Genomic DNA, 21,272 nt, shown 5'->3' on the forward strand with positions numbered 1-21,272 from the left:
GGGTGTCTGGGCCAGTCTCAGCAGGCCGGCTGAAGACCATGCCAGGCCGTTTCTAATGAACTCTAAAGACTCTGGGGTAATAGCTGGGGGGTGTGAGACACCCTGTAATCACCCACGGAGGCAGAACAGCCCCAGTCATTACCTAGGGACAGGCCCTCTCTTCCCCCACCACAGCGGCCCGGGCTCACCCTCTCATTAACACTGGCTCAACCAATCACGGCTCACCCTGCTTGACCTCTGACCACAATTCTAGGCGCTCTCTCCAAACATCTCTCTGGTCGGTCCTGTGACGTGACTATGACATAGGCCATTCCGTAGCTCCTGGGCAACAGCGTTCGTTAGGGAAGGTTCTGCTGATCACACACCGCCTTAATGGCCTTAACTGTGTTAATGATGATGACGATAATGATGATGATGAAGTTCTTTTTGGATAAACTACATCACAAGCAGACAAATAGTCTGAGGAATTCCTTCCTCTGTTTTATTTCTTTCAATTCATAGTCCAAAAGCTACTTTCATATTTTTCTGCCGGTCATTCTAACAAAAATATATGGTGTAACCGATGGTGTTCTTCCTTTCACCGCCCTGTGAAGGGAGCCAGTAGTGTCATGGTTACAGAGACACTGCAAATAATACTAAAACAAGCCAAATCGTAAATCATCTTAACATCCACTTCATTTAAACACTCAACAACAAAGCCTAGAATGACATTAAGAGTCCCTTACTGAGTGCACTACAGCAGAACAGAACATGTCGACATGATCAAATATACTGTCGTCTCTAAAATATTATTCGGGCCTCGAAAATAACGACTACTTTCCAAAACACTTGTTTCCTCACATCGCTGCTCTGACTCAAACACACAGAAGACGCGTTGGGTTTGTCACATGTTGACAGTCACATATTGATATCCTCCATTAAACAAAGTCCTCTCACACAGGTAACAACTAAGGAAGTCACAGCACCTCTGTTTAAGCAATGTTGCAAGTGAGTGGCATTCTGGTATCGTGTAACACTGCTAAAAAATAACTCCTTTGGAAAAAATAAAGTGCTTTGAAGAGAGAGAGAAAGAGAGAGAGAGAGAGAGAGAGGTTGGTGTTGATGTAACGTGATAACTGGTAAATATGAGTCCAAATGGTCGGGTCCAGAACACTGGCAAGACCCAAAAACTGCCAGAAATAGAGGGGTTCCATCTGCAGTGTCTGTGGTTCCCAGGTAGTCCGAAGGCGGCTCCCAGAACTTCCTGGTGAAGAGTTCATGAGTGAAATGGAAGCAGGCAGAACGTTGCGCGGCGCCGCAGGTCCAGACGGGGGAGGAGCGGGTCGGTGATGGCGGCGTTAGATGCCCAGGGATTTGCGGACGATCTGTTGAGCAAGGGAGTAGAACTGGTTCCGGTCTTCACGCCACATCTTAGACGCGTCCACGTTGGCGCCACTCTCGTCGTTTGGCTCTGGAAGGAAGGCAGTAGAGGTCATTATCATCATCATCAACATCATCAACACCAGGTTACTACCTCTGGAAGGAAGGCAGTAGAGGTCATCAACATCATCAACGCCAGGTCATCAACATCGGTTTTTTAATTCTTTAGGGTACACCTGGGGGGGGGGGGGGGGGTTGTATTCCCCTTGTTCCAGACACACAGGGCCTCTCTAGAGGACAGAGATGGGAGGGGGTATTCCCCTTGTTCCAGACACACAGGGCCTCTCTAGAGGACAGAGATGGGAGGGGGTATTCCCCTTGTTCCAGACACACAGGGCCTCTCTAGAGCCCACCATCTGCTGGGGAGGGCGGTGCCCCGTCCAGCAGGTAGAACACTACACTGTACATCAATAGTGGACACACCCACAGTGTTGTCATCGCCTCCATTATGTGGCATCTCTCTTTGTGAGACATCTGATACCAAACAAAGCCTCCAGTCTCCCTGGGCCTCCAGTCTCCCTGGGCCTCCAGTCTCCCTGGGCCTCCAGCCTCCCTGGGCCTCCTGGCCTCTCTCTGCACTGCTCATATCAACATGCTTAAGGTGGCACACATCTAATGGACGTTTAGACCTCTCCCACACCCTCACACACACACCCTCACCCACACCCTCACACACACACCCTCACCTGCTAACATGCTGACGACAGACAGCAGGATCTTCTCCACGCTCTGGACGGGGCTCCACCGCTCAGCGCTGCTCTCGTAGCCCATGGGGTCGTCGCCCGGGGCGTGCAGGATGGAGATACACACACGGCCGTCTGGGTAGACTGGAGACAGGAGAGCATGGTGAGATGGTGCACACACACACACACACACACACACGGTGATACACACACACAGCCGTCTGGGTAGACTAGAGAGGAGAGCATGATTACATGGTGATCCACACACGACTGAACACACACATGAAAACACACACTTAAGTACACACAAACACACACTCAAGTACACACAAGTACTCAAGTACACACACACAAAAATAGACTGAAGTAAACACACACACACATTATTTTCCATAAAGTGGAACTCTGACACTGTGAAAAAAACAGTGGATTAATTCGGGCTCCAGCTGGATCCAACATGGCCGCAGTTGCACCACCCAAAGAGCCTGTTCTCTGTCCTCTCTCTGTACTCCCAGGTGGCAGAGAGGGACGGTGTTGGAGATCCAATCAAATCAGAGCAGCAGCTCTAACCAATCAAAGCACACTGCCGCAGTTATATCAGCAACACACCAAGATAGATCAGGATCAGATGCTATCAGCTAGCCACAGCACTAGCCTGCCTGCCTGCCTGCCTGCCTGCCTGCCTGCCTGCCTGCCTGCCTGCCTGCCTGCCTGCCTGCCTGCCTGCCGCTGGTAGGATAGGGATCTGGGCCTTGCTATCAGATACAACTCCTAAAGCTCTCATCTCTGTCAGGCCTGGACGCCTGATAACGCAGGCCCGGCAGGAAGCGCTTTATCTGGGACTGTTTCCCTGAGCGAGGCAGGGAGGGGTGGAGGGGGGGGGCACTTCACATCCAAGTGCTCTGACATGGTGGATGAGGAGAAATGTTACAGTGGCAGATAAACCAACCACGACACGAGGGCTGTGGGGGGAGGGGGTGTTAAGAGGTGTTAGGACCTCCCCTGTTCACACACAGGTGGGGTTTTACCTGATGAATACGCTTTGTGTCACCCCTTGAGAAACTGAACGAGGGATTATCACCTAATATGGATGTTTTAAACTGTCTCTGCTTGTCTCTTTATTTAGGGCGGAAAGCAACTTACAATGTTCCCAGTCTTTGCCCTAAAGGGACACCCTGTCCGCCCATGTAACACAACATGTCTGCCACACACACACACACGCTGGCTCTTTGCCAGCAGAACACAATAGAAGGGCCAGGTTAGTGTGTGTGTGTGTGTGTGTGTGTGTGTGCTCAGGTGCTGGCCTTGGTTTGGGTGACTGACAGGTGAGAAACATCAGAGCGGTGACAGGGGTGACAGGGGACAGCCTGTCCCTGTAATCAGCAGCAGTGAGCGCTCCTCTGCCCTGGGATCCCGGACAGCCAGCAGAGCTGCTCTCCAATTGACTGTCCCAGGTAATGGCCCCGCGAGGGAGGCAGGAGGACCCACACCTTTATTCACACGCCAGACACAACCAAGACCAGGAGGCACAAACAGCCTTCTCCCCGTCCGCCCCTGACGTGTCAAAGGAAACCAGAGATGGATGAAACTACGACACACAATAACACAATAGTGTGATGTGAACAAACTGTATCTGGAGCAGTAGGCTCTTTTTTTTTTCTTTCTAGACACAGTTGTCTAGTTTTTTTAGACACAAAGTCTCCCAAATGGTCAACGTTCCAGAGTGCCACGGGTGACTTTATTCACCAAAAATGCATCAATTACGATGCTTCATTTTGTAGCCAATCAGAGTGTTGTTGCTAGGTAAACACCACATAGAACACTTGGCTCTCTAGGTGGTGAATGTTCCAGAACTCTTTGGCAGTTGGTGGGTTCAATAGTGATTCTCAGTGGAAAAGCAGCTTTGATCACTTCAGGTTGATGCTTGGCAAAGCTGCCTTGCAGATGGTCAAGCACACATTTGTAAAGAAGGGAAAGGCTGGTAAACTAATCTAAATACTAGGCCTTTTTTTTTGGCCTACATACTTGCGGTGTGCTCGATTTAGCTTGCCCACCAAGCCAGCTGGGTGGGGGTTTGCACTTGTTTTGGGACTACTACATTAGTTCGACTGAACCACACGAACCAGATCAAGAGCGGCTTTCAAAAGAAATGGAATAACACCATTTCACCCTCAATCTGCAGTTAAACAGGTACATGTTGCGAACGGGTGCTGGGGCTTTCTCCAGATCCTACCTGCAGGTATCCAGTTGCACCATCATTAGGAGGAAGGTGGCTGGAATGCACTTGCCACGGTCTCCTGCAGCTTTAATGTGTGTCAATATCCATTAGGTCCTTGATGTGGGCTCTCTACTGTAACCCTCTGCCTTTATGCCTGCCACCTTTTCATCCCTAGTCTCAACTCCTCACATCATGGCTGTCTGAAGCCAGCAGAAACAGCAGGTAGGTTGAGGCCCTTGGGGGAAGGGGATGGGTGGGTGGGTGGGGGGGGCAAACCGGGGTTGGGGCAATTCCTTTCCATATCATCAAGTGAGTAAGTAAGTCATTTAAATTCCAGTTCAAGATTTGAGAAATGGCATTTCTTTGATTTTCACACATTTAATTAGTTCTGCATGTTTTTCATTCCTGCGTGGGAATTTCAATCCATCTCCTGAAGTGAAACAGAATTGACTCTGACCCTGGGGCAAACCGGAGAATGCAGGCTGATCATTTAATTGTGGGGACGGACTCTGAGCCAAACCCTTCCTTGTAATGTATTGTAACGTCCTGCTGAGCTTCCACATTATTGAATATGTATTCGTTTACTGTCTGCACCATCTTAGTCCTACTGAAACTGTCTGTCTGTCTGTCTGTCTGTCTGTCTGTCTGTCTGTCTGTCTGTCTGTCTGCACCATCTTAGTCCTACTGAAACTGTCTGTCTGTGTCTGTCTGTCTGTCTGTCTGTCTGTCTGTCTGTCTGTCTGTCTGTCTGTGTCTGTCTGTCTGTCTGTCTGTCTGTCTGTCTGCACCATCTTAGTCCTACTGAAACTGTCTGTCTGTGTCTGTCTGTCTGTCTGTCTGTCTGTCTGTGTCTGTCTGTGTCTGTCTGTCTGTCTGTCTGTCTGTCTGTCTGTCTGTCTGTCTGTCTGTCTGTCTGCACCATCTTAGTCCTACTGAAACTGTCTGTCTGTGTCTGTCTGTCTGTCTGTCTGTCTGTCTGTCTGTCTGTCTGTCTGTCTGTGTCTGTCTGTCTGTCTGTCTGTCTGTCTGTCTGCACCATCTTAGTCCTACTGAAACTGTCTGTCTGTGTCTGTCTGTCTGTCTGTCTGTCTGTCTGTGTCTGTCTGTCTGTCTGTCTGTCTGTCTGTCTGTCTGTCTGTGTCTGTCTGTGTCTGTCTGTCTGTCTGTCTGTCTGTCTGTGTCTGTCTGTGTCTGTCTGTCTGTCTGTCTGTCTGTCTGTCTGTCTGTGTCTGTCTGTCTGTCTGTCTGTCTGTCTGACTCCCTCCCTCCCGTCACATCAGCTACAAAGGTGGCGGTGTAAAACAGGATTCCTTCAGGCGGGACTTGCTACTGCACTTACTGTTGGGGTGGAACATTTCACAGGTGAATCTCATCTTGGGGGGGCTGAGGGGGTAATCTGACGGGAAGCTGAGGATGGCTGGGAAGACCCCGCCCTCGAAGCACGTGTCCTCCGGACCCCTGGGAAGAAAGCAGGACAGACAGCGTTTGGTTCAGATCTATTCAGTGCGTCATAAATGGGATATGTAGGCCTATACTGCGGTAACTCTGGAAGTCATACAGGACGTGGTCCACTAGTATGAGGTTATTGTGGTGGCGTGATTGGCTGAGTCTCTGGACCTGTTCAGGGTCAGTGTGAAGAGAGACAACGTTGCAGCAAAGAAGAGGATGAGAAAACCTCAGTGAAGAGCAGAGGAACACTCTGATCCCACTGTCTGTCTGTCTGTCTGTGTGTCTTTGTCTGTCTGTGTCTTTGTCTGTCTGTGTGTCTTTGTCTGTCTTTGTCTGTCTGTCTGTGTGTCTTTGTCTGTCTGTCTGTGTGTCTTTGTCTGTCTGTGTCTGTCTGTGTGTCTTTGTCTGTCTGTCTGTGTGTCTTTGTCTGTCTGTCTGTGTGTCTTTGTCTGTCTGTCTGTGTGTCTTTGTCTGTCTGTGTGTCTGTGTCTGTCTCCTTCCCTCCCTCCCGTCACATCAGGCTATTAGGGAGCTGCTGCAGCGTGGATCCTCTTCAGACCTCCAGTGTCCCATTGTCTCCCGGCCGACTCCCCACAAGCTCAGACAGGTTCAAAGGTAAATCACCTGCCTTGGGTGAGGATTAGGCAGCCTCTTGCTAAACACGCGGTATACCACACACTCCACAGATCCTTCACACCGATGACGCAACTCAGGAGAGGGAGAGAGAGAGACATGATCAATCTCCACGGAGACAGTTGCCATGGTCGCAGGCTGGGCACGCGAGAAATGTACCCAAAGTCTTTTATTTCTCGTGCCTGAAAACAGTCTGAAGGAGAGGAAAGTCAAGAAGGTCGATGAAACGGAACCTCTGCTGGCGCTGTCATGGATACGTGTTCACGTCATAGCATCGATATTCTACCAGTTGCCTGAAGAGAGAGTGATGTTTCCTGGAAAATCCTGGCTGGCGTGGCGTGGCGTGAGAGATCCACTCTCTTTGTTTCTGCTCTCCTGACGGAGGCACAGAGCAGCGTGCCACTGATACGGCTCGCCGAGCTGCGGAACAGGAAACGGACGTCCTGTAGGCAAACTGACCTCAGCAGACTGATTGACAAGACTGCTAGAAGGGGGTTGAATTTCAGCTGTTGAATTTCATCACGGTTATTTGATATGTGTTGCCAATATATCACCACTCTAATCAGGACAGATCAACCACCAAATGTCAACACACACAAACCCCATTCAAAAGAACTTCACGGAGCTCTCCTTTGCATATGTAACAGGCAAATCACCTGTGTTTATTTTTGGCTTGTCAATCAATCCCCTCTCTTCTGGGAGGGTGTTCATCAGTGATTTGAGAGCCAATCATATCTCCCATCTCATTTCCCTCAGAGTTAAAACATTGGGACAACTTCCTTGTTTTTATTGGCAAAAATAGAAGCACTTAAACAAATCCACGCTCTGATCAACCAGGCACCGGATCAGCTGATTTACAGCTGGTGGCGATGATATCTCCACGCTCCTCATTCCTTTCATAACCGCTGCACGGTTTGAGGCACATAGCGACCAGCGACCCTTCTGTTTGACCTGATTCCAGAGCCAGACTCCCAGGCACTAATATCTGGTCTGGGGACTGAGAATGACGAACAAAGCTGTTCCTCCCGTCTGTTTCTGCCGTGTCCCGTTCAGGTGTAAATATCAGGAATTAAAGCGTGAGGAATGCACTGCTCGGCTGTTCCCCACTCTTCAGCGTTTCCCAGGCTGTTGTGTAAGACATAAGAGACTCCGCAGCTGAAATTGAAGGGTTAGCCGCTCGCTGGAGGAGTACAATTACAGTATTGATGACAATGTGCATTCACATGACATCAGGGCCTCTAAAAAAAAACTTTTAGTCCAGAGGATGAGTCTGTGGTGACAGCACAGTCAACAGTATGGGTCTACAGTGACAGCAGACCTCAATAAAAGGGTCTGAGCTTTTTATTAGGACTGATCTCTGATCTTCTTATTCAGACTGATCTCTGACTTCATAAATCAGAACATGTTGGCACATCCAGTTCATCCATCTTTCTCAACTGGGATCAATAAGTTTGTCATGGTTTTCTCTCCTTTTCAGACTTTTCAGACTCAAACGTGGTGAAACACACAACTATCAGTTAAACTAAGAAGACAATCAATCAATAAAGCTCAGAGAACAAGTTTAGTTCAGTAAAACTGCTTCCTCTACCCTATCCCATACCCTCTACCCTATCCCATACCCTCTACCCTATCCCATACCCTCTACCCTAACCCTCTACCCTAACCCTCTACCCTAACCCTCTACCCTAACCCTCTACCCTAACCCTCTACCCTATCCCATACCCTCTACCCTAACCCTCTACCCTAACCCTCTACCCTAACCCTCTACCCATACCCTCTACCCTAACCCTCTACCCATACCCTCTACCCTAACCCTCTACCCTAACCCTCTACCCATACCCTCTACCCATACCCTCTACCCTAACCCTCTACCCTAACCCTCTACCCTAACCCTCTACCCTAACCCTCTACCCTATCCCATACCCTCTACCCTAACCCTCTACCCTAACCCTCTACCCTAACCCTCTACCCTATCCCATACCCTCTACCCTAACCCTCTACCCTAACCCTCTACCCATACCCTCTACCCTAACCCTCTACCCATACCCTCTACCCTAACCCTCTACCCTAACCCTCTACCCTAACCCTCTACCCTAACCCATACCCTCTACCCTAACCCTCTACCCTAACCCTCTACCCTAACCCTCTACCCTAACCCTCTACCCTAACCCTCTACCCATACCCTCTACCCTAACCCTCTACCCTAACCCTCTACCCTAACCCTCTACCCTAACCCTCTACCCTAACCCTCTACCCTAACCCTAACCCTCTACCCTAACCCTCTACCCTAACCCTCTACCCTAACCCTCTACCCTAACCCTCTACCCTAACCCTCTACCCTAACCCTCTACCCTAACCCTCTACCCTAACCCATACCCTCTACCCTAACCCTCTACCCTAACCCATACCCTCTACCCTAACCCTCTACCCTAACCCTCTACCCTAACCCTCTACCCTAACCCTCTACCCTAACCCTCTACCCTAACCCTCTACCCTAACCTTAGTATGTACAGGACTACATATGAGGAAAGAGAGACACCTACAGCTCAGGAATAAACATTTCTATATCTGTGACCTGAGCTATTTCTCTGCCATTTTAATTATTTATTTATTTTTTACATTATTTGCGTGACTAGTTACAAAGTATACCAACACTGCCCTCACAAAGTCCTCAATCCACCTTAATTAATGAGCTTTAAGGCTGGATTAAGAGTCTCATGCTCATAAATTAGCCATAAAACAGCCAGAGATGCTGCTGAGCCCAGGTGCTTCACAGATCCACAGGTGCTTCACAGGACCTTCACAGGACCACAGGTGCTTCACAGGACCACAAGGGCTTCACAGGGCCTTCACAGGACCACAGTGGCAAACACTGAACATGTTACCTGGGGAATCACCCCGCAAAACGACCACCGAGCGCTCAGCTGGCCAAGCTGCTGGATCGACCTTCCTTCTTCTCAACTTGTAGGCTACTTCTGTCAAGTTCCCCACTGAGCATTAAGACAAACGCTGCTTATTCGACCATTTCTGAGGGACGACTGACACGGGTCACATGAACAAAACAAAGGGAATGATTGGTGGTTGATGATTGTAACGGTGTGGTATGGATGACTACCACCAGACAGAGGAGAAACAGTAGACATCAATAAGACACTTACATGATCAGAGCCTCCCATTCAAAGAAGTTCTCCTCATTGGCAGGACCTATTCAATGGAAACAAAGTAGATTATGAGGAACATCCTCCAACAGTTCAACACAGCTGCAGTAGACCAGTCTGACCGGCGGGGCTGCCGGCTGACGGGGTGTGTTGTGAACGTGTGTCACCTCACCTGCGACGATCCCCTCCGGCGGGTTCAGGGTGAGCTCTGAGGGAGGAAACACAACGTCAACCGACACACATCAGCCACTGCTGCTAGATCTGGCTGTTCTGCTACAAGCCAACTGGCAGCTGTTAAGCACTAGAAATATATCTATATAATATGTTATGTTGTACATAATCAGTTCTTTAAAACAATGTTTAGCTGAACGTTTGAACCGTCGTGGTCCGGTGCCTCCTGGCCTCCTGGCCTCCAGCTACAAACACCAGTCAGGTTGTTTAGCTCCGCTAGCTAGCGGGTCCCGAAGCTAGCAGGCTAACAAACCGCTAAACCGAGCTGTCAGGTTCACTAAGACGGTCAACTCACGCTTATACTCGGCCATCAGTCTTTTCAACGCAGTTCCAGCCATTTTTTAGAACAAAGACTCAAAAACAACTGAAAACAGAAAATAAAAACAATGAATCCTGACTTTCCGTTGACAACGCAGCTGCTGACAGCTGATGAACTGCGCATGTTCCCCGTACTTCCGCATTGAACCCCCCGCCCCGCGGTGCGTCAGCGCCCCCTGGTGGAGGGGTGGGGGGCTTCAGGAACCGCCAAATCAAGTCCAGAAATAAGAAATGTGGAACTGCCAATATGTGATAACACACTAAATGTATGCTTGTCAAATCAATGTCTCTATCAAATTCTGAATTTATGAAATGATGCAATGATTATCTTGATATTAGACCACAGGTTACAAGACAGACACAATGTGATGGTTTGGAATAGTGGAACAGACCCTTTGCTATGACACTCTTAAAATGAGCTAAAATGCAAAAATGTCATTAACAAATCACTCAATAAGTTGAATTGAGTCTTATCTTACCTTAATGCAAGGATTAATATCTTTGTTTTTATAGGGTCTCTGAGCAAATGGAGAGGAACAAAACTGAGCAAATGGAGAGGAACAAAACTGCTCAGGAATGCGACCGAGGCCTGGGGAGACTGACAAAAATCTACAAAGCTGAATGGTGGAGAGGAAAAAGCAGTCGATGGGACAACATCATCTCAATCACTCTTCAAAACTGATCTATAACCAAGTGGCCAAAAAGAATCCTGTAATGGAAAATAATCTCTCATATCCATAATTGTGTTTGCAACAATGAGATACAAAGTGATACAGCTAAGAAAGTGGCTGGAAATGTGTTTATTTGGTTTTACTACAAAGCATTAAGTTTGTTGCAAATCCAGCACATGCAATGCAGTTCCGCACCATCTCTCGTGTGAAGAATAGTGGTGCTGCATCAAGTTATGGGTATGTTTGTCACTGGCAGGGACTGGGGAGTTTGTCAGGATCAAGAGAAAATTATGAAATTTGCTGAGTTGGTAGTGACATCCTAATCTACACAGTGTGTAATTGATTCCTATGCAAATGAGAGACCCTATAAAAACAAATATATTAATTCCTAAGTTACACAAACTATTATCCTTGCATTAAGATGGACTGAATTCAACTTATTGAGTGATTTGTTGATGACATTTTTGCATTTTACCTAATTTTAAGAGTGTCATAGCAAAGGGTCTGAATACTTATGTACATGATGTATTTCTGTATTTTCTGTTAATTTGAATAAATTAACGGAAATTTCAAAAAACATGTTTTCGCTTTGTCATTCTGGGGTATTGTGCGTGACAAATTATTTTAATTTAATCCATTTTAAATTGAAAATCGAAAAAACAAATCATGGATGAAAACCAGGAAACTGAGTACCAAACTATATTTATTGTATACAGTAGTAAAGGACAACAAATAATGTACAAAGCAGTAGAGAAACAAACAGGATCAGTGCCTATTCCACCTCCCATACGCTGCTGAACAGGATCAGTGCCTATTCCACCTCCCATACGCTGCTGAACAGGATCAGTGCACCACTGGTGCCTATTCCACCTCCCATACGCTGCTGAACAGGATCAGTGAACCACTGGTGCCTATTCCACCTCCCATACGCTGCTGAACGCCAGACAGACGCAGGGGAGTGGGCTCTCTCTCCAAGTCTGATTCAAATGGAAAAAAGTCAAAGAGTTCTTGATGTCAGGGTGGGTTCCCTTTTATTTAGTCAAAATATCTGTGATACAATGGGGGGGGGGGGGAAATAAACTCCTCCCATCTGTGTGAAGGGGGGGAGGGGGGGACAAACAAACAAGAACCATTTGAAAGGGGATTTGTATCCTTTCTTCAAGTGACATTAAATTAGACCTGAACGTTACCTTTTTCATAGCACAACCACACCATTTTCTGTTTAGAATACTGTTAAATTAGCATTTGGTCCAGAGGCAGCCACATCTCCATTCCATCAGACGGCCAGCGAGGTAAAAAACCTCCATTTAAATGTTTCTCACCACAAGCTCTCCCACACATTATACAGGTTAAAATTATAACATGGTTAAATTGGACCAGATATTTTGCAAGTGTACCTAAAATAGAGGACTAAAAATTACAGCACATTGCATATGAGACCAGTTTAACACCATAAAAGTCCCTCAGTCTGTGGCAGATTGAGTGACAGCTGAACCCCCCACCTTGTACATTTCAGTTGTCCATTATGAAATATAAATACATATTCTCCCGACACATGACTCAAACTGTTCCATCCTCTATTTAGTCCATCCTCTCCTTAGCTTGACAGCTTTCAAAACAGCATGAACATATACAAACAATTTGTGGATTGGTGGCATGAAATCCATCTTCTGATCATGACAAACATAGACCGTAAATTAGATCATCCGTCCGTCAAAACCATAGGTTTCACTTTAGGCCAAATCCCAACGCGAGATCTGCAGCACTTTCCGAGACACGCTCACAAATCATGCATGGATGTCAAAATGGGAGATTTGAGAAAAAGCTTGAGCTCGGCACGTAGATCTCAGGTTGGGATTGGGCCTACATACGACCCTGCCCCTAACCTCCCCCTCCCCCCCCCCCCCCCCGATAACAGGTTGGGATTGGGCCTACATACGACCCTGCCCCTAACCCCCCCCCCCCGATAACAGGTCCGGCGTGGGTGCAGGGGCAAGCTGGTCTCAAAAATATAAAGCTGAACGATTACTTAATGAAAAGAAAAAAAAATCAAAACAAAAAACAAACAAATCATTGAGTGGATGCTCTTCAAGTGTGGAGTCCTCTGAGAGGACCGCCGGCCACCTTTAAGAGGCTCCTCCCGTCTGTTGCTGGAACACATCGATAGTGTCTTCATCCTCCATCTCAAGCTGCAAACAGACAAACGCAACGTGAACTCCCACGCAAGACAACAACCCACACAAAGTAAAGCCGGACCTGAAATACGTTCACCAACCTGTGCAGGTGTGTCCGTCTCATTTATGGGCTGTCCATCGAACCTAAACCTAATCTGTCTGATTGATAAACCCTGTTAAAAAGACAGAAAAAGTTAACATACAAAGACAACAATCTAAGAACCAGTTATCAATTATATACAAGAACAATCCTTAACCCCCCCCCTTGTACACTTGTGTAGATCTGAAAGATTTAATAGGTGTAAACTAAATTACAGAATTACACCTCACCTGTCAAGAGGGCAAGGTGAGGCAAGTGTCATCTTATGCAAATCCAACCCCATCAGATCTACAAAGGTGCCTTGGGTGAAGGGGACAGGGATTGCAGCCGTACAGGGCCCGCTGCTTTCTAAAGGCAGAAACCTTTACCTGCTCTCTAAAGGCAGAATAAGGTAGGAGGTCCTTACCTGTCTTTCACAGTAGGCCTTCATCAATTTGCTGAGCGGGGTGTGCCTTTTGATTTTGAACTGGACAACTGACCCGTCCTGACCAGCTACTTTGAGGTTGATATGGTCATTCTCGGTCTTGACACCTTCCTTCGAAACAGTGATGAAAACAACACATTTTAGAGACACAGTATTTTAACTATTAAAAGGGGACATGGGGATGTTTTGGTACAGCTGACTGCTGGAGCTGGCAACTCAATGTTGGAGTGCAGGACTTAAACGATACAGTTTGAGTGCAACTTGGTGAAGTCCAGGGTTTGGGTTCAGCTAATACTAATAGCATGCCATTGCATAGCGGTACTTGCGCACTTGGTTTTGCGTCAAACGTGTTATTAGCTGTGCTAGGTAGGTAGCTTCATGCTAATGTATACAACTGGCAGGTCCGCAGATTGCGACTCTTGCAAAGAGAAACCTGCTGGCAGTATGGTACAGATCTACCAAGGCCTATCTAGCGAGGGGCTTCAGAAGCCTAGCGTCAGCAGCATAGCTAGCTACCAGACAGTTAGCCTAGCAGCTACCAAAAAGCCGCAAAGAGCAAACGTCGGTCCCCGTTGACTATGCGCAGATAAGTCACAACGGCGCAATTTAAATGAAGAAAATGGCACATTACGAATACATGCAGGGTAGATATTTCAAGTACACTAGTAACCACACGAGATTACACACTTTTCTTTCAAATATTTGGCTAGACAAGCAGGCAAAAAACGTTGCATGGCCAAAAATCCGCAAATTCGACCAACCTTTTGTTTCTGCCCGCTCAAATGCGGAATCTGACTAGCGGTTAGCCACACTAGCTTCATCCTAAAGCGGCTGAATGCAACGCAAACAGATCTCATTACAGACACAACCCTGCTTACCTTTGGCTTTTCTTCGGACATAATGTAACTATTGCTCTGAGACTCGCTAAAATAAAGACAGATGGTGGGTTGAGCGGCTAAATATTAGCGGGTTTTCACCTCTCCAGTCTTCTCCGTTTGCGATCAGGAGGTGCGCGCATAAGGTTTTAAGTCCTATTGGCTCACACAGGGTCACATGTTCATAGTTTTCTCGGGACCGCGATCACATGAGCGCGCAAATCTATCCCATGCGCGTCCCCGTTAATTCAACACACTACTAGAAGATAACCCAGTACTAGGAGAAACAGCGATGATTTATATCTTTTTCTTTCTAAGCCACAAGGACCAGATGAGAGAGTATGTTCTTGTCAGGTATATCAAAGACAGTAGGGGTACATTCAAATATCTATAAATATATTTGATTCCTGCTGGGACCATATATACTGAAATGTATGCACTCACTGCAATGTAAGTTGCTTTGGATAAAAGCGTCAGCTAAATGGCATATATTATTATGTTATATTAATGGCCTGAAGGTAGAAGCTATTCTGAAACCTGTTGGTCCGGGATTGGATGCTGGGGAACCGGGTGTGACTGGGGTGGCGGGTGTGACTGGGGTGGCGGGCGTCCCTGAGGATCTTCCCAGCCTTCCTCTTACATCTCTCAGAGTAGAGGGCGTGGACGGCGGGGAGCTCACGGCCCGTGATGACCTGGGCCGTTGTCACCACTCTCTGCAGGGCTTTGCGGTCGTGAGCGGTGCTGTTGCCATGCCAGGTGATGCAGCTGGACAGGATGCTCTCAGTGGTGCACCTCAGCCGCCTGAGGAGAATGGGCATCACCTGAGGTCCACCTGAGATCAGCTGATTATCATCTCTCTGCCGGGACATGTACCTCATCCCTATAGGCCGTCTCATCGCCGTTGGAGATCAGGCCAACCATGGTGGTGTCATCAGCAAACTTGATGATGATGGTTTTGGAGCTGTGCAAGGCCACACCGTCATGGGTGAATAGGGAGAACAGCAGGGGACTGAGCACACAGCCCTGGGGGGCCCCCCCATATCGAGAGTCAGAGTGAAAGAGGTGGTGCAACCATCCCTCACCACCTGGGGTCTACCCATCGGGAAGTCCAGGATCCATTTACATAGGGAGGTGTTGAGACCCAGGTCCTTGAGCTTGGTGGCAAGCTGAGAGTATGGTATTCCTATAAGCAGCATTCTTACGTAGGTGCCCTTCTTGTCCAGGTGAGGTAGAGCAGTGTGTAGGGTGATGGCAATGGCGTCATCAGTGGACCTGTTGGGACGATATGCAAATTGCAGGGGGTCTAGTGTTGCAGGTAGATCAGACTGTCAGTAGAGAGGAATTTCTATGGGACTTAACCAACCTCTCAAAGCACTTCATTATGTCTGGCATGAGAACCACAGGGGGGGTAGTCATTAAGACAGGAAGCCTCAGGACTGGAATGATAGTGGTCACCTTGAAGCAGGTGGGGATTACAAACTGGGACAAGGACATGTTGAATATGTCTGTGAAAACACCCGCCAGTACGCTCTGAGGACCCGGCCTGGCCCGGCCCGGCACGGCCCAGCCCGCCATCTCAGCTTAAACACTTTACACACGTCAGCCTCAGTTAATGATAGAGCACAGTCCTCGCTCGTAACGAGAGCTTTAACCCTCCTGAACAAACATACGGCAGCATATTAAACTGCGTTTGGAACGACATGCACGCCTAAGAGGTAAAAGAGTTGACTATTGTTCCATGTTGGACAGAAACAGACCACACCAAGTCAAATCAAAGGCTTTTAATAAAAAGTCGATTTTTCAGTTTTACAAAGACTTGGAAGTACAAACCTGACAAACATTGATCATGAAGGGTAGCAGAAAGAGTCCAAATAAGTTTTGTTTCAGAGGAACTTTTTTGGACAACTTTTGATTAAAAAAAAATACAACATGAACAGACAAGGCAAGTAAGGCAGTTAAGGCAACCAAGAGGCACAACTGGTTATCATCCAGATTATCAGATTCATCAGGTTATCATCCAGATTATCAGATTCATCAGGTTATCATCCAGATTATCAGACTCATCATGTGACCATAAAGGAACTAGTACATGCTTACACACGCCAATCATAACACAAATGACACAAGTTACAGAAAGCTAAATATTCTAAAATTACATCGGTATATTAATTGATTAAAACAAGAATAGTAACAAAAACCCTAACATATTCTTGAATATTCCTGGAGTGTTCCTACATGTAGATGGTTCCATTTCTTAAAATGACCAGGGAATGTACTGTTGACAACTCATCTCTTTGGCAATAAACAGCATTTGTCAGAGAGGCTAGTCTTGATGCACAGGATCCAGTGTACGCTTCTAAGAAAAATCAGGAGTGTTGTGTGGCTACAATCAGCTGTTAAATCCCAACATTAAACACAAAAAGGATGAAATGTTCAGTGGCCAATCTTTTCAGAACTAAATACTGCATACAAAACAAGACTCACATGATACACATCAGCATTATCATTTGAAGTTCTAACATTCATAAAAACTCTGAGATAATGTTTAGTTACTCAAAGCAATTAAAACACATTCAGTAGGACCCCCCCTCCCCCCCCAGCCCCACACCTACCCCCCCCCCCCTCCAATAGCCCCACACCTCCCCCCCCTCCCCCAGCCCCACATCTATACCCCCCTCCCCCACACCTACCCCCCCTCCCCCAGCCCTACCCCCCATCCCCCAGCCCCCCCCACCCCCATAGAATATGTTCAGCAGAAATGTTCATATCGAGTTTCCATTTGAAAACATTTGAGTGTAAAGAATGCAGCCAGGTGTCTCCCTGTCTGTGTCAACAGCCACTGTTTTCTTTGGAACATTGAATGAAAACAAGGAGTCTTACAAAACATGTCAGTAAAAAAAAAGTGCAAGCTGCTCATAAAACCTACCCCAATTTCTCACAATGAATATATTGACAGTACTGGTGATGACAGAATCATCAAAAGGAGTGAAAGAAATGAAAGAGTTTCATCAAGCCATATTCTTAATTATCTTCAAAGCGGGCGTAAGGATTTTCTGTTTTCAGACCTAAAAGTAAAATAATTGTCAAATACTCAATACTGATAAACGTCACACAGTCAAATTATTAAATAGTAGACCTTGTGCATCATGCATCTGTGCAAAAAAAATAAAAATAATAATAATAATAATAATAATTTCCACCAGTGGGGGGCACTGGGTTAGGGTTAGGAATATATATTAAAAAAAAATAAAAAATAAAGAAAACCCAGCTTTGAGTGGATTCTGTTTGAACCATATATGAGAGCATTAAAACTGATCGAATCGAAAAAATGTTTTAGATTATGACTTCCAATCTATTTGTTTAGTAGATATGCCAACTCTTTAAACATATATAAATGATTCTAGTAAGAACGCCACAGAATGTGATTGTTGTGTTTCAAGGGAAATAAGAGGAAAAACCGTCTCACCGTATTTCTGTCTGATTTCATCATGTCTCACCCGCATCTCTGACCTCCTGTTTAAAGAGAAACAAGGACACCTGTTTAGACAACAAAGGCTGGCATGGACCTGAGCATCCTGAGGGAGGGAAAATACCTCCTCTTGGACCAGCGTGGCATTCAACGGGCCAGAGGGTTTTAATTAGGATTGTCAGTAGATTGCCCTTATTCCATTCCCATAGATTAAAGGGGCAATCTGGGACTCAAACAACAACAAAGTGGTCACTTTGGGTAAACAGCTGAGGCATATTTTTCACGATTCTGTATCGCAACATTAAATATTAAATCACAATATATCGTAGTATTGAACCGCAATATACCGAGAATCACAATATGTATTGAATTGCAGCCCATGTATCGTGAGATCCCTGGCAATTCAATTCCCACCCCTAATAGCCAGAGCTATGGATGCAAGAACTGACCATCCATGAGATCAAAATGATAGTTTTAACCATGTTTTGAAGCTATACAATGTTTGTTTACAATGACATAGTTATTAATAACTAATCCAAGTCCATTGTTCACCTCTCTTCCTGGCGGACCTTCCTCTCATCAGCCTGTCTCTCGGTCTTTGCATCTTCCCGCTTGTTCCTGGAACAGAAATAAAACACAAGTCCTGAATACCAAAGAGAAGCTGATGGCAGCGCACACACAGGCTGAGGCTTGAAGGAGTGAGGCAGTCCCACTCTTACATTTTTACATCTTTTTATTGGATAGAGATGGTGAAGAATGACAGGAAAGTAAGCAGGAGAGGGTGTGTCAGCAGGGCATGGGCCGGATTCTAACCCATGCTGACATGGGCATATGTGTGCACTGTAGGCCGTGGTGCTGGACCACTGGACCACCCCAGGCCATGGTACCAGACCACTGGACCACCCCAGGCCATGGTGCTAGACCACTGGACCACCCCAGGCCATGGTGCTAGACCACTGGACCACCTCAGGCCACACAAGGATCTAAATTCTTACAGTTCTGACCGTGTGCAACTTATGGAAAATACAACAAACCCAAAGTAAACCCAGAGAACAGGCTGGGCGCCGTAGTGAAGTGGTTTTATCTAGCCCTGATAACAGACCCTGCTTACTGGAGGTCACGGACAAGGTCATTACTGTACCTCAGGCTGCTGGCGAATCAAAACACAGGAATGTACTGATGCATTGTTGTCCAACAAGTGCGTTTGTGGAGTGTGGTGGGGCAGAAAGAGATGAGGTGGAAGGAAGTATGGTTTTCGTATTGAACTGAGCACAAAATTAAGTTTTTACCAATTGTGTTTTTGACAGATACGTTTCGGAATGTTTGCACTTTGCAAACAGCCTTTGAGGCGCGACATCGAGGCGCCAACTTTCCACACGACCTGGCCGGCAACAAGGGGGACGGATGTAACACTCTTGGTCAGAACAACGACCCATTGTGTTCAACCATCTAATGGACTAATGCTGCAGCTGCTGAGGGGAGCCTTTTAATCCCCAACATTTCATGTGACTCATTAACACCTTAATGGCATTTTCTGCACAACACTTTATTGCATCTATAATGAATTCTACCGAGAAACACACTCTAATGACCACTCTTAGTGGTCCTCTCTGGTTCAGTTGGTCGAGCATGGCGCTAACAACCCTTAGGTTGTGGGTTCGATTCCTTGAAAAATGTATGCACTCACTGCAATGCAAGCTATACAATGTAACTATATATCAATAATTTAAAAGTCCCAAAATGGATGCACCAATCCCAGATTGCCCCTTTAAGACTAAAGGGTGCTAACTGCTTGACACAACCAAGACCTTTGTAGGTCTAAAGAGCGTTGTTTTGACCTTACCCGATCCTCTCACACTTGCAGCAGCAGAAGCAGCAGACCAGTATGGCGATGATGATGACCCCAGCAACCACCGACATGGTGATGATCAGGGTCTGGAAGTTCACTGTGACAGAGACAAGCCATAGGAATGTTCATCATGTGACTAGGAGGGTTATGGAAATTCTGTATCTAAAAAATACTCCAAAGCGGAGGTTGAAATTGCATGGATATCTATCAGGAAACTGCAACGTTTGACATATGCAGTAAATAACACATTCCTAACAGTCTGACTGCATGGCAAATAAAGCATTTGATTTGGTATGCCATACTCCAGCAGAGCCCCCAACGAGCCTCCGGGAGGGGGCACAGGCTGTGGGGGGGCAGGATGGTCCTCACAGGGTAGTCCAGGCATTGCTTGGTCGTTATGCACCACAGACACTGCAACAAAACACCATAAAACATGACGACTGAACTAAAAACACTTATGAGGATGAAAGCTAAGTACAGTAGCTACCTTGTAACTACATCCATTGATACAAGGGTCATATGACTGTATGATCATAATAACTTGCTATGATTTTATATGCTTACTGTGACATTCTTGAGACATTCGTCACAGCTGGTGTTGGATTTTGAGGCACATACTGGGAAGACAAGGAAACAGGACAGGGTGTAAGTCACACCACACTGGTGAAAGAGAGGCGACTGTAGTCTGTGAGAAGTTTATGGTCTGACAATAAAAGCAGGCTAACGTTACAGTGAGCACAAGTTAAACTGAGGAAACTTTCCAAATCACACATTCTTGAGGATTATGACGGTTCTTTAAAGTTTTTTTTTAAGTTTAACCAGTCCAAGAAATAGGCGTGAAAACAACTGAACTTACTCTTGATTATGGCTAAAGTAAATTTCAAGTTAGAAGTTATTCGAAATTAGTTGTAAGACTAAATGTATTGTACATTATCAATATAGGAGACCATAATAACTGTCCTGATGTATCAGGTTGTGAGAAGGATAATAATAATAATCGATCGACTTCGTCACCTGACCCAACAGGCGTGTTTCCAAAACAAAAGATTGTGGAGGAAAAACTCGCGACCTACTTCGCAAGCTAGCTGTAATAATATATAATAACTTACTTGACTTTGGAACTGAGGTCTGCGCCTGAACCGTCGTCCAAAAATAAAGGACGAAAAAAACAGTAAAAGGCAAAGCTTTTAAAACGCAGCCCATGTTTGTTGTCCGTTATGTCAGCTGGGAGCGCCGTCCGTCCGTCCGTCCGTCTCGAGGTCGCGACGTTTCTGGCCCGCGACCAAATCCTGCTGCTCCCCACTTCCGGTGGGCGGACTTTATACTGACGTCAGAGTTGGAAAGTTATACGCAAATATTATTTTGCATGTCAAATCAAATGGAAAATATACATGTCTTATAAAAATACAGCCGTAGACGGTGCAATGAAATGCTTAGGGCAAGCTAGCTCCTCAACAGTGCAACAAGTAGTGATAATAATAATAATAAAAACAATAGCATAAGGTAGTAGAATGTTCAGAATGAGACGTGTCTTTAGTTGAGACCTTGAGACCTGTCACAGAAATTGTCATTAAGTTATCTCTAAGGTTGAATGTTGACAG

The 21,272-nt window shown here is 46.3% G+C and overlaps 3 protein-coding genes across 3 annotated transcripts; all 3 read right to left on the bottom strand.

Annotated features, from left to right (window-relative positions):
• Window positions 1-453: 453 nt before the first annotated feature.
• Window positions 454-10,225, bottom strand: ube2g2 (ubiquitin-conjugating enzyme E2G 2). Its single transcript, XM_083682713.1, has 6 exons — window positions 10,087-10,225; window positions 9,733-9,768; window positions 9,561-9,606; window positions 5,660-5,778; window positions 2,106-2,246; window positions 454-1,450 (listed from the first exon to the last, which is right to left on the bottom strand). Exons 1-6 carry the CDS (start codon window positions 10,127-10,129, stop codon window positions 1,338-1,340), a joined length of 498 nt encoding a protein of 165 aa, XP_083538839.1. The 5' UTR covers window positions 10,130-10,225; the 3' UTR covers window positions 454-1,337.
• Window positions 10,226-11,463: 1,238 nt separating this feature from the next.
• sumo3b (small ubiquitin like modifier 3b) lies at window positions 11,464-14,494 on the bottom strand. The gene is made up of 4 exons (XM_083681296.1): window positions 14,357-14,494; window positions 13,461-13,589; window positions 13,056-13,127; window positions 11,464-12,969 (listed from the first exon to the last, which is right to left on the bottom strand). Exons 1-4 carry the CDS (start codon window positions 14,375-14,377, stop codon window positions 12,907-12,909), a joined length of 285 nt encoding a protein of 94 aa, XP_083537422.1. The 5' UTR covers window positions 14,378-14,494; the 3' UTR covers window positions 11,464-12,906.
• Window positions 14,495-17,094: 2,600 nt separating this feature from the next.
• Window positions 17,095-20,927, bottom strand: pttg1ipb (PTTG1 interacting protein b). Its single transcript, XM_083681526.1, has 7 exons — window positions 20,781-20,927; window positions 20,236-20,288; window positions 19,974-20,082; window positions 19,666-19,768; window positions 18,375-18,440; window positions 17,820-17,866; window positions 17,095-17,418 (listed from the first exon to the last, which is right to left on the bottom strand). Exons 1-7 carry the CDS (start codon window positions 20,872-20,874, stop codon window positions 17,375-17,377), a joined length of 516 nt encoding a protein of 171 aa, XP_083537652.1. The 5' UTR covers window positions 20,875-20,927; the 3' UTR covers window positions 17,095-17,374.
• Window positions 20,928-21,272: the final 345 nt, after the last annotated feature.

The sequence above is a fragment of the Argentina silus genome (genome assembly GCF_951799395.1).
Source record: "Argentina silus genome assembly, chromosome: 12".
Classification (NCBI taxonomy): domain Eukaryota; kingdom Metazoa; phylum Chordata; class Actinopteri; order Argentiniformes; family Argentinidae; genus Argentina; species Argentina silus.

Bases quoted from the DNA above. Each gene is read 5' to 3' on its own strand.
- ube2g2 (XM_083682713.1), bottom strand. From the start codon at position 10,129: ATGGCTGGAACTGCGTTGAAAAGACTGATGGCCGAGTATAAGC. The intron at 9,769-10,086 runs GTGAGTTGACCG...TTCCTCCCTCAG, and splicing joins ACTGATGGCCGAGTATAAGC to AGCTCACCCTGAACCCGCCG. The intron at 9,607-9,732 runs GTGAGGTGACAC...TCCATTGAATAG, and splicing joins GCCGGAGGGGATCGTCGCAG to GTCCTGCCAATGAGGAGAAC.
- sumo3b (XM_083681296.1), bottom strand. From the start codon at position 14,377: ATGTCCGAAGAAAAGCCAAAG. The intron at 13,590-14,356 runs GTAAGCAGGGTT...ACTGTTTCGAAG, and splicing joins TGTCCGAAGAAAAGCCAAAG to GAAGGTGTCAAGACCGAGAA. The intron at 12,970-13,055 runs GTTGGTGAACGT...GTCTGTTTGCAG, and splicing joins AGACGGACACACCTGCACAG to CTTGAGATGGAGGATGAAGA.
- pttg1ipb (XM_083681526.1), bottom strand. From the start codon at position 20,874: ATGGGCTGCGTTTTAAAAGCTTTGCCTTTTACTGTTTTTTTCGTCCTT. The intron at 20,289-20,780 runs GTAAGTTATTAT...TTGTCTTCCCAG, and splicing joins GACCTCAGTTCCAAAGTCAA to TATGTGCCTCAAAATCCAAC. The intron at 19,769-19,973 runs GTATGGCATACC...TCTCTGTCACAG, and splicing joins TCGTTGGGGGCTCTGCTGGA to TGAACTTCCAGACCCTGATC.